General features: G+C 35.6%; 1 protein-coding gene across 9 annotated transcripts in view; it reads left to right on the top strand.

Annotated features, from left to right (window-relative positions):
* The window catches only part of FAT1 (FAT atypical cadherin 1), a 109076-nt gene that overhangs the window by 45099 nt on the left and 50606 nt on the right, over positions 1-13371 (top strand). For all 9 annotated transcript variants that reach the window (XR_007168856.2, XM_048078317.2, XM_048078314.2 and 6 more), the window contains exon 4: positions 11984-12045. Coding sequence is in view for 8 of the 9 variants with exons in the window: in XM_048078317.2 (XP_047934274.2) it covers positions 11984-12045 (62 nt within the window). In the remaining variant the exon portion in view is untranslated. The remainder of the gene's footprint in view (positions 1-11983; positions 12046-13371) is intronic.

Below are 13371 nucleotides of genomic sequence, written 5' to 3'. Positions count from 1 at the left end.
CAAAAGTTTATATAGACGTACTTTTTTTTTTTCCGAGCCTGGGAAAACAAGTTTGTATCTGTGAAATTATTAATAACATCTTCACAGTCACTATACAATTTTTAAAGATTTAACATTTAAAAAGATGGAAAATCTGCTGTGTTATAGATAGTTTTTTATTACTATTTGCAAGCACTTATGTAGAGATCACTTCTTTTAAATTTTTAGATGATGGTGTTAGGGCTTTTTTAATTAATATTCTGTTATATCTTTAGAAAACTAAGCTGGGAAGAGCAAAAGGGGGAGCAAACTAGCAGTGCAGCAGTCCTTCCCCTCCCTCTTTCTGTCCTGGAACCACATAAAGCCTTCAGGTCATACTCTGTATGACCTATGTAATGAAGTGGGAATTTAAAAGAAATTGAGATTTTCTTTCCATTATTCACCTTTACTATACCATGTCGCAGAAATGGTGATGGAGACATAGTCACTATATAACTAATTTTTATATAACTCCATTTTGAGATGGAATATATAATGTGGGAAATTACAATTCTGGCCAGGGAAGAGTTTTTGGTGAGATGGTGTTATGAGCCACTTGCATAGTACCACCGCACATACCACAGTATAATGGCTTGCAGAGGTATGAGTCTTTCCATGATAGGCTCTCTGAGTAGCATAACTGTAATGAAGTTTGTATATCTAAAAACACTACTACGTTAGTATCAATTTCCTATTACGAGATGTTTATTCAGTCAGAAGTAGTGCCCATATCAACGAACTTGGCTTGATTTTTTTTGAATGATGAAAATAAAAGATCAAAATCAGAGTGATTATAATTTATTTTAGCTAAAAAAATTCACGAGTCAGTCAAAAGCTAAGTGATCTAAAGAATTTCTGTCCAAATTTTGAACCAAGACATTTGACAGCAGTTCGTAATCATCTCTGTCATGAGTGTTGCATGGAGGACTTTACATACAGTCCGGTTGCAAAATCAGTTCCTTTTAAATCTGTAGGTCAAAGGCATTTCAGGCTTGTTATAGTTGTATTCTGTCTTGTAAATATAGAAAATAACATGCAATTAAAAGAAAAAGAAGAAAGAAAGAGCAACAGCATTGTATAAATCAAACACTCACTCAGAAGCAGATATTTTTGGAGTTGGTTGTATAGATAGGTACTGCCCTCAAACAATAGCCTGTAATGGTGTAATAACAGTAGTGCTCTTAGTGTCATTTGAACAACAATTTCCTAGGTAATCTTGTAAATTCATATATTATCCCTAACCCCTTCTTAACGTCAATGGGGAGAAGATAATGAGGAGGATTATATCGCACAGGATTGTTATATTGTTGCCTGAACTTTGCTTTCATTTGAAAGACTGAAATGAGTAGCCAAAGAAAATTCCAGGAAGTTTATTTGTAGGCTGCCTAAAACCCTGAAATATCTCAACATGATAATTTGTGCCTCATTTATCCACATACTCACAATATTGGAATTGGAAGAAGGCATGTCAAAAAAAAAATAAAAATATTGAGAGTGATTGATTATTGAGAGTGTTAGAACATATGATGTTACTACCAGCATACTACTCATAGTTCTTGCCTTGGTTCCTGTGATAAATGGTTGAAAAGCCTCTGCCAAATCTCCTTTTCAAATCTTCCTTTGCAAGTTGTTCAAAAGCTATCTGTATTTTACTAATAGAAAGATAGTTCTGTTTGTTCCTTTCTTAAGGAGACACATTCTTGAACTTGCCTACATTTAAAAATGTAGAAGACTGTAATTTTAAAATTGGATTGCCACTTCCACAGTTGACAAACCAAGACCAGCCATCTTTTGCAGCTGGAGAGCTTTCTTAAGGAAATCATTGTGATTTGATTTAGTGAAAAGCAAATAAATAAATAAATAAATAAATAAGCCATATAGATAAAAATAATAAGTATCCATGGATGGAGGTTCAGAAGGTGAATTTTGCCCTTCCATAACCTGTATTTTCAAAATTTTAAAGGACTGGATTTTGTCCATAACAGTCAGTTAGTTAGTGTCATATCCTTTCTCTGCAAATCATTTAAGTAAATATTATTTTTCATGTTTCTGTGTTTTAAAATGTAATATTAGTTGCATAAAACATAGTGACCTTCACAGATCAGTTTATATTTTATTAATTAATATTTTCATTTAATTAAAGTTAACAAGCTATATTATGTGTGTCTTCTTACACCTTCTGTGTTTTTTGTTGTTGTTTGTGACAGTGTCAATTACTAATATGGTGGTGTCATGGAAGTCTGAGCTACATCTAAGCATCAAAAAGTTCTGGTTTGTGCTGGCAATATTTTATGGTCTTGCACATTCAGATCCAGTGGGTGGTCTCATTTGTGTAAATATAGTCTTAGATGCGCCACAATAATTGAGATCAAAACCCACCCTTTAATGTTTTGTTTCCATGGTTGTTATAGTAAGGGAGACCACATAGGAAACTAGTACTTCTGTTAAATTTTCTGGCATCCCATAGGGTTATTTGGAAACTACTTTCCTGAAAGGCACTTCTTCATACAATAAATGCTTTTAACTAGACATTTTGATTTCCTGTTTAATATGGAACACGCCAGTATAATTTTTCAGAAATTTTTAAACAACAGTTCTCATGGTTTAAAAAAAAAATCTAGTAGTACTAAACTTTACTCTTCCTTCTATTAATATACTTTACTGTTTGGAGAATTTATTAAATATCAAAAAGAGTTCAATATTTTGTCATGTTACTAAGTTGTTCTCAACCGAAGCTGTCATGATGTACATGCTATAATTGCACCAAAACAGACCCTGGTATCTATCTTAGTAAAAATGGTTGAATTACACAAGAGCAAGTTTGACGTCAAGGCAATAGCCAACATGGAAACCTGCTCCAGTATTTTCTTTGAAGTCATTCAAAGAATTAATAATTAGCTGTAATAACTTTTAAAATCTCTTCATTAAATTTTAGGTTTGTGTAGAAAGATGTAGTTGAAATGCATGAAGGCTCTGATTTTATGGTTGTTGATATGCACCTGTAACTCCAAATCTGTTTGTTGATGAATATGTTTAATTAACTCAATGCAAAAACGTCATGATTAAAGTTTGTTTAATTTCAGAGACAGTATTTACCAACTGTTAATAGCTTTACCAGCAGACTGAAGTCCAAAGAGTATTTTTTCTTTTTTATGAATTTGCTACTTCCTGGCAACATACATAATCCATATGTATGTTTCAGTGGTATTAAGGGAGATTAATTATGAAAGTGCAAAACTGTGACAGAGGAAGTGGCCTCAAAACTCATCTCTCTCCTTTAATAATTGTTTTTAAATATTTCTCTCAAATAATTATGACTTTTTAAAGCATAACTAAGCGATAGCCACAGTGAGCTAAAAACTTCATTTCCTTGCTCGGGAAAAAAAAAAAAAGCCAAGTTTGGAAAGGAGCATAAGGTTTCTTTGTTCAAACACTACAAATGCAGCAAGATAATGTTAGGTTTGAAAAGGTTGTTCAAGGTGTTGTGAGATTTTATAGCAATAATTCTGCACTTACTTATTAAAGATAGTACATCTCAAAACGAGGGAATAAAGGAGAGTGATGAAGATAAGGTTAGTAAGAGAGTTAATTCCTCTGGGAATTTGGGCTTTGAATGGGTGTGACATCACTGTACCAGATAGGGCTGATGGCAAGAGTATTTTTGCAAGGTCAGCAAAGAGATAACAAACTTAAAGTCTTCTGTTGATAATAAGAGCAAAGTTGATTCTATGGGAAATTTGTCATCACTGTTACTAGCTTCCTTTCAATACTCACATTTAGGTTTGGGATTTTTTTTTTCACTCAAATTTATTTTAAACAATTTTTATAATTTATTTAGGTTTGTGTGTGTGTGTTTGTGTGTGTGATTTTACCTTATACTGCTTATGAGTTCCAATTCTTTTTTTTTTAATCTTCTCAAGTACATGAGAAACAACCTAACAAAAGAATACGATTGCCAGTAAAAGCAGCTACTTACTAAATGCTCTCAAGCATTCAGAATGATGGATCTTAGACTTAGGTTAGTTTTTCCAGTGGGTAGCTATTGTGCATGGGGAAGGGTGTATGGGGGAGGAGGAAGTGGTGTGATTATTTATATAATTATATTATTCCCCAAACAGTTTTACTAGTTAAAAATATGCATATATATATATATTGCAGAAGTAGTTACACCATTGTCTTAATAAATAAAGGCTGAACGTAAAGTACTCCATGACTAATTGCAAAGCTACATGGTTAATGTTATAGGATACGTTTTGAACAGTTTCCTATAATTATATGGTTACTAAACACAGATTTTATACTTCAGCTGAAGTATAGCTCAAATTCCACTATGTTTATTGGATTGAATGACTTGGTTATTTACGTAAATTGTTTTTTCCTCTGTATACCATATGTTAATAATCTTTGGTGGGTTGTCTGTCTTTGCTCTCTGCTTGCAGTCACTAAAATGATTAATGAGCACTCTGATCAGCGAATTCCAGGTCTTTGTATCTGGATGCTGTTAAAATAGTTGAGGGAAGTGATTCTTAATAAGTGCAAGGTGCACATAGGAAGTTATACTTTGTAGTTTTACCTTTGAGTAATTAAATTGCCTGGCTACTGATTAACTTGAAATGTTGCCAAAGATTTAAGTAACTTACTTTTTGACCCTATATACAAAGCTTGCAGTCCCTCCTAGTAACATGTAACAAACTTATAAACACTGATATAGTTGTACCTCAATAAATGGCTAATGTGCTGACACAAGCACGCCCCTATGGTCTAGGCTAGTTATCCCTTATTTAATGCAGTCCTGGGTTGGGTGGAACCAAGATCTCAGTTATTCATTACGTTTCTTTTCATAGAGTACCGTTCAAAGGGCAAGACATTTATTCAACGGGGGTAAGTGTAACAAAATGATTTTTGTGTATGAAATCTAGAGTATATGCATCAGCATATGAAATAGGAAGTAAGGAACTGCCTAAATAAAAGAAGGTGATCTGCAAAGCCAATAAAGTCTGGACTCCTGTGAAGCATTTTAGCCCTTTAAGTCTCACCTTGACCTTGCTGCATGTGCGCTGGGAATGGCTGCTGGCTTTTGCCTCAGCAGCTGCAGGTGGGAAATGAAGACAGAAAAGCAGCTAAATGCTGAAAGACTGTGCTGGTTGAGTGCAATCATGCTATACTTAACAGAAAGGGAAAACTGATTTCAGCACAGTATACAACAGTAGCATCTCTGTTTTAACCTTTCTAAAGCTAGCTCTTTATAGGGTGGTGAAACCCTTTTCTGTAAAATAATCAAATCATGCATGAATCAGGTTCACACATGAAGTGGAAAACTATTTCTTAAGCCCTCAAAGTAGATTTAAACTGCCTAGAAAAGTCGGTTAAGCACCAGAGTAGGAGGAGAAACCTGGGCTTTCAGTCTCAAATTGGTCTCATTTTTATACTTACCAGTCTTTTGTTAAAATAATAGGAATGATTACTTTTAAATGCTTCACTTGAGCAGAAAAGGGATTTCTAACTGTGTAGCACTTTTAAATGGTATGGCTAGTTTCTTTTGGGACTGTATGCTTATAATCATATTTTCAGTACTTGAAAATTATTGGTGACGGTTTTGTCAGCGGTTTTATTGAGAGCTGTTAAAGCGCTTAGGTCAAGGAAGAGCTTGAAAAACAAGTCAAATTGCTAAGGAACAATCTTCAGGGACGTGTAATAAAAGAAAAAAGTACCATTTATTTATGGTATGCTCTCTCTAGTATGATAGTTGATTACGTTTTTTGTTTTTTTTTTTTCAGCTCAGCAGCCTGTATTCATAGTGATATGTTACAAAGTCTCACTGTCTAGCTTGAAATCATCTATATATGACTGGTGGGACATGGACTTTATATTTTATCAGCTGCAAAGCTGAAATCTGATCTAAAATCCCTCTGCTATTGCTTTCCATTGACTTATTTTTATTAACCTGTTTATTTACTTTGGTTGTAAAGCAATGTTTGGCTTACATAGAAGACAAGGTTTGACTATAGTCTTGCCAAAAGTATATCTGAACATAGTAACAATAAAGAATTTCTTTAGAAAGGAAGTATGAACCTTTTCTGATGGTCACTGTAAAATAAATTAAGTGCAAATCATAATTAACTTGAAATCAGTTGAAAGAAAGAAGACGGGGGGGGGGGTGGCAAGGAAAAAAAAAACACACTTGTTTTCCCATGGCCATGTTGAAACAATCATGGATTATTAATCATTTTATCCATTCTTTCAGAAAATGTTCAAATACCAAAAGCAGTTCCAAACATCCTAAGAGATCTTCCTGACAGTGAGACTTGAAGTTCAGTGTGTTTACTTATCAGAGAAGTCTAGGACGTGACTTGATCACATTGAGTACTTTCATGAGGAGGAAACTACTATATCATACCTAAGGGCACAAGAGCTTCTTGAAGAGATGTAATTGGTCATCACTGTACAGAGAATGTATCCTGTAATTGACCCGGTATGTTAGGGTTGTGTTATGTAGTAGTCAAAACTAGGTTATCATTAGAGCCATGTGTAAATTTAAAATCCATACTTAAACTCTTACACTGATCGATATTTTTAGACATTGTAAAGAAGATTCCAAGATAATAGCTTTTAATATTTATTAGTAATTTACCATTTTGGAACTCAAACTGGGGGAATGGAAGTGTAAATAATTACAAATAAATTGATCTAAAGCTTTAAATTGAGTTGTACTAAAGCAGTCTAGAAAAAAACATTTCTGCAGACTGATTATGGTTTGCATTCAGCAGGGAAGACAAAAATCTCTTCAACAAAATGTAACTGTAAAATTATGACTACCCTTATCAGATTTAATTCCAGTGTCTTGTATCTGTTGTTGTTGATAATAATGTTATATCTGCTTTCCATTTCCTTAAACCTTCAGTACCAATGCATTCAAAGATCAGAGAAGCTGTATTTATTTTTGTACACTACAGTTCAAATACCGTTACACTGCATTCAAACCAAACATATCAGCTCCAACTCACTGCAAGAAGCTAGCAGACTTGGCACCTGCTTTAGTCTTTTGGATTTTGGGGTTTGGGGTTTTGGCTATTAGCCTTGGCTAATAGCCAAACTCCCACCCAGCTGCTTGCTCCAGTGGGATGCAGGAGAAACTAGGAGAACCAGAAACAAAGAAGGGTCGTTCATCCTGGTAAAGACAGGGGGATTGCATACTGACTGCCATCACTCCAAGGCTGACTCAACTTGAGGGAAATTAACTTAATTCATTCTTAATCAAAATAGATTCCAATAGAATCACTGAGATGATCCATGTGGCTAATAGAGTGGCGTTACTATTCTTAGCGTGCTGCCTACCTACTGTCCTAGCAATTTTTTAGAGTTTGCTATTTCAGTATTGATTGGAAGTTGTTGTTGAGGTGTTATTTTTCAGATATGGGACCGAGATGCAGAGGTAATGGGATGTAACTAGGCACTGAGATGAAAACGTGGGATAGAATAAATCCCTACTAATGTCAGCTCCCTTGTGCTATTTTTTTTGTAGCAGTTTTCTTTATATTTATGCAATTCAATGCTGTACTTGCATTTTTGTCTGCTTAATATTGTTTAAAATGAACAACTGAAACAAATTGTATTTGGATACAGTTGTAACTGGTTTGATTTTGCAGTAGACCTCAAATAGTAGATATCCCCTGAATGTAAACTCTAAGGAGGAAGGGGGAACAATACAATTGTTTGTTACCTGGTGTGGGGTTTTTTGTTATTGTTGTTTTTCTCAAGGATGTTTACAGTTAGTTTCAATTCATTACAGTACTTCTCCAGCTAGTGAGGCATAACAGCTGTGGTTTTATCCAAAGACTCTAAATTATACAGCTGCTGTTATGAAAATGTTACTGATGAGGTGAGTTTTGAAACATTACTGAATGCAAAGATTGAATTAATTTTCTAAAGGTACCATTTGCTCATCATTAGCTTAGAAATGTTTGTTATAAACTTGTGTTTTCCCAAGGATGCCTGACCTATCTTGACTTACTGTGCACTGATTCCCAGGTGGAATAACAGTGATGGAAATTACTGGAGCTGATAGTTCCTGTTGTGTTCTGGGGGGGACAAGAGTGGAGAAGAAGTGTGCAATAAGAGGGCGCAGAAGGAAAACAGGAAAATATGACTGCAAAACAATGCTCTGTGAGTCAGTTTTGCTTCAAAAAGGAATGCTTTGTCACAGTGCTCTTTCAAACACACTCTGTCATTTCTCTCATTCAACAGTGAACAGATTCTCCACACCATGTAGTAAGGATCTCCAAAGTGATTATGTTACACACTTCTTCAGAAATTAGTTAGAAATCATCTTTCATTGTCACTTCTGTGCTTTGCAGCATTGGTAGCTAGGTAGCCAGGGCTCACCACAACCCCAGACTAGCAGCAGAAGAGTAAAGCATTTGCTCTAATACAGTACAGTGCTGTGAGTTTAAGGACAGTGGTTCGGCTTTCCTGTTATGGTGCCTTCTTTCATGTATTTAAGACAAGTATTTAAAAATATTTTATTAGAATTGAGAAGCATCACCATAGATGGAAGATGTAGGAGTTGGCTTAGCTAGAGGTTTGCAGCAGTTTTGGCAACAGAGGCAGCTGATCAGACAATGACGAATACAGTCTAGTGAAAGTGCAGTGCAAGTTTCATAGGACTAGCATGATGGGGACAAGGATGGCTTTGTTGAATGTTTGTTGGACAGGAGAGTAGGGACAGAGGCTGGAATTGGGGGCCATTTAATGGTCAGGTGGGGATTTAGTGTATGCAGAAGTGTGGATATTCATTTATGTGTGTAAAGGGAGGGCAATGAGATCTCCAAACTGTTACAGGAAAGAGGGGGAACTCAATCTAAAAAATGTGAGAATGTTAACTCTCAGTAGAAAGAGCAGACTGTTGGCTCCTGTCATGGGGAGCTGAGTTACTTTAAGTCCAAAGATTCTCCCCAGCCATCTTAATGGGCAGTCAGAAAAGCCATAGTGCTTGGATTAGGAATGCTGGACTTTATTATCCTGGCTGTAACTCTGAAATGCTCTAACAACAAATTAAATCTATCAGTGCAGCACTGGGTGTTTAGAATGTACAAAAACTTGAGGGGAAAAAAAAAAAGGAAAATCTCAGTGTTTGCTATAATAAAACCTTTTATAATGTTAAGCTGTTTTGAAACAAACTTCACTCAAGCTAAAGTTTCACTTAGGAAAGTGGCTAGCAGTAAAGGGTTAAATGCAAAGAATGTCATGCATGTGTATGTGATTCTAAATCCAGAAGTGTTACATTTCCTTTGTTGGCACTAGTTTCTGCTGAATTTACAGGATATATATGGTGAAGACTAAGCCCTTCTGTTAATGGCCTGAAGTGTTTTAACAGCAGTGTGGCATGCTTGGTTGAAAAGGTTGGAAGATTTAACAGATCAAAGCATTATACATTTTGTTCATACTGGATACTCATCTATCTGCTTACCTTTTTGAGTTCTACTGAGCAGCTTCATTAAGAAAAATTATATATGGAATTGGATTTTCTTTAACAAGCCACTGTATGTAGAATAGTGGAACAAGATGGAATTCTTTTTTAGAGTGCTTGCAGCAAAAGTTTTTTTCCCAAAGTATTAGCTGGCATTTATTAGCAGTGGTTCCAGTCCTTATGGCTCCACTGGGGAAAAAGTGGGTAGGAAACTGCTGAAAGGTGCCGTCTTTCTGCTCTCATGTGTGCGCAGTTCTCTGCTTGCTGCTGCCATGAGAGATGGAATCTAATATCGTGCAGAGGGCGCAGACTGAATATGGGAAGTGTATTCAGAAAAACACAAGCATAATGAGTTATTTCTTCTGGAATTTCTTTATTCTTGGTCCTCTAGAGACACCCCCTCCCCAACACAGGTATTCAATAGCTAAGTCTTTGAGTGGCTGTGCTGAAATTTACCATTCTCCCTTGCAACTCCAGTGAGTCTTAGGGGATTAATGCTTTTAATGCTTCATGGGAGGGCTTGTGATGGCTTTCTCCAGAGGTATTTGATGGAAGGGAGTGGTTAGGAGAGTCTGGGTTTCTTGAAGTCACCTACAAGTCCCTTTGCTCAATGGAAGTAGATGAGGCATCTGCTTGGCCATTTGTTCATTTCCAATTAACGGTTCTGTGCAGCTCCCCATAGAGCCTGTGAAAAAGAAGCGGTGTGGTTTGGCCAGCCTCAGCCAGGAAATAAGGAGAAAGCTTTGTTTAGCGTATGTGACAGTAAATATTTCCAGTTGTCATTGTTCACAGCTCTGTAATCTCTGGGGGAAGATGTTACCCCAAGGATGTTAATACTTTGACACATACTTTCCTCCCTCCCTCCTAAATTCATAGCACTACCACAACAGTTTCCCCCCCTTTTTTTTCATTCATACTTTCCTTGGAATTAAGGGCAATTATTTCATAATACTGAAAATAGATATCGCAAGGATAGCATACATATCTTCTATGTGTTGCAAAAGTATAAAAAGATGAAGTAGAAGATGGTAGAAATTTGTTCAGAATACTAGGTGTATGATGGATTTGATAAAATGGCAAGTCAAATTGCTTGAAAAACAGGGGGCAGATATGACCATAAATGGTTGTTATTTGAACTATTTTTTGAAGAACAGTTGAACATTTGACAGCTGTAATATTGTCTTAGATGCTTTGTTCATATTATTTAGTACAGGCTGTCTGTTTTGTTGGAATATGTAGACTACAATTCTGTTTTGACATAAGCACTGGATAGCTACGCACAGATGGTGTACAATTCTGTTTCTGTTGGCCTTTCTCTTTTAAGTGAAATTGAAATATTTATTGATGTTGCTGTTCTTAATTATATGCTCAGTTTTTACCAACTGTGAGACAACTGCTTGAGTCGGGCAGAACTAGTACTGCACCTGAGCTAATGAGCATATTTTTTCTGGGAACTGAACCCAAATAGTGGTGTTAGCTCGGTTTCTTTGCCACACAAAAGCCATTAAACTGTTTGCAGGTACAAGTTGGCCCTACAAACTGCCATCACTGTTCACTTGGCACTTAGCCTGAGCTAGTAAATCCCAGCTTGGCTTTGCACAGAGCTCTGTCTTGTATATTTGCATGCCTGGCACATTTAACCCCCACCATGGGCAAGCCATTCAGCTATAACTGAAAGTTGACTGAGTTTACTTTTCATGAAACTCAACAGCTAAAATTTTGAGCCTACTATTAGGGAGAATTATATAGCTAAGTTCCTTTTGTATTTAGATTTTATTCATTTTTCATCCTGAATTCTTTGACTTTCCTTATTTAAAGCAAAACTTATCATACCTTCCTAATATTGCATCAAATTTGTATCAAACTCTTGCAACAATATCTAACATCTTGCACCAAAAGCTCATCCTTCTTCTGTGTTACTGCCAGCAGCAATACTGTTTGAATCTTCAACTTTGCTAAATCAAGCTATCAGATGTGTCCACATGCACACATACTCAAATTCCTGTTTCCCACTATCAGTGCACCTCTTCAGGTCATCCTTATTCTGTTAATATTGTTAAAAATAAATACAAGCAGATGTTCCACTGAACTGATTATTCAAATTATTTATGTAGTATGTGTAATCACTCTTTGAATAAGGTATATGAGCACCCTTCGAAAAAATACTTCTTGTGAGAGAACTACATAAATCACTGCTGTCAGAAACAAGGCATGCACGGATGGGTCGGAAAGTAGAACTGCATCTGTTGTCTTAAGGCCTACTACAGCTTAGCTTTCAGATAACAATAATAATAAGCTTTCAGATAAGAATATTTTCACAACCCTTAAGGACTGGAAACCCCTCAACCATTCCTTTAATGAAAGCTAAGTGCTGCAAAAATGGAAGGGACCACCAAAGAAGAAATTGAGGTTGGATATATCGGTGACTACAGGTTTAACATAACCCCCATCCAGATTATTTTCTTGGAGGATTTGATGAGTTATTCTTTTATGTTACAGGTCTAATTACAACCACATCTAGAAAACTAGATCGAGAACAGCAGGGAGAACACATATTGGAGGTAAATAATTTCTTTAATTCTCTGAAAAACAGTGACTGTAAGTTAATTATTCTTTTACAGAAAGTTAAGTATGCCATACTTGATTACCATATGAAGAACTTAGAGAACTGTATTTCAGAAGTAATTTGTTTCTGTGTTCATTAACTATATTGCAATGCACAAAGCTATGCATTAAAATAGTGTGTTGGGAATTTTTGTTAAGAATTACGATACAAATAAAGGCTATTTTTTGTTTTTATATCAGTAAGCCAAGATTTTATTTCAAACAGTACAAAGACATGATTGTTAGAAAGAGCACTGTGATTCTTTTTTCTGCTCTATTGAAACAGTCAGTATTACCCTACTGAATACAGACCTCTGAAAGAAACACAGATTTGTTTTCTTTTTTTCAACATTGAGAATACAAACAGATAGTAGACATCTTTTTCTGTATAACTTATTCATCAATCATTTAAGTAGATCTGTTGACAGCGTGCATGACAGATTCTAAGAAGATGACATTTGTGACACAATTCTTTTATTTAGCTACTTTTGATTGATCATCTGGAATTTATGCAATAGATACTCTCCTTCTCTGTCAAAGAACTTGGAAGGAAATGTAGACAACTGTGAATTCGCCAGTTTCTCATTGCTGTCATGTAATATGATGGCATTGCCCTTCACCAGCAACAAAGACTTAATATTCACAGTGATATTTACATTGTACCTAAGATCTGGAACCATTATTACGCACTCCTTCTGGATGATAGGTAAAGGACTGCAATATGAGTCATCAAAACTAGCTTTAAAACTTCTCTAGTTTTTCTCCAGAATTGTCGGAGCAAATCTGGACTTACTCAGTACTTGTGAAACCTGTAGAAAGGTTTTCTGATAGAAATATAAGCATAAAAACTGTATAGATTTGTTGGAGAATGTAAACCTTGACAGCATGAACTATTCTTTTGCAAAACTCTGGGGTACAGAGAGTCCTCCTGGGCCTTTTCTATCCCTTAGGTGCATTGGAAGCTGGATTAATACAATTTTTTATCATAATTTTAACTTTTATACCAGAATTTGAATGAATTCTTTTCACTTAAGTAGTAATAGGGTGGGATTTCCTCTGCAGTGTGTAGTAGTAATAGAAGCTAAGTGAATTAACTGGCTAAGCTAGAAGTAATAGCAAAGTGAATTACCTGGCAAATGCGGTTTAGTACTAGACACGTTATTCTTGTAAATTGTGAAGCCACTATATTATTCTCTTTTAAATTGCCTCCTGAAATCTGCTTGTGTCAGTTTCCAAAAGCAATTCCTGTCACTTATATCTTATTTCTGTGACCCACTGCTATG

Source organism: Anser cygnoides, chromosome 4, assembly GCF_040182565.1.
Source record: "Anser cygnoides isolate HZ-2024a breed goose chromosome 4, Taihu_goose_T2T_genome, whole genome shotgun sequence".
NCBI classification, from domain to species: domain Eukaryota; kingdom Metazoa; phylum Chordata; class Aves; order Anseriformes; family Anatidae; genus Anser; species Anser cygnoides.
Note: the sequence above shows the minus strand (reverse complement) of the source record. Positions and strands in the feature narration are given on the sequence as shown.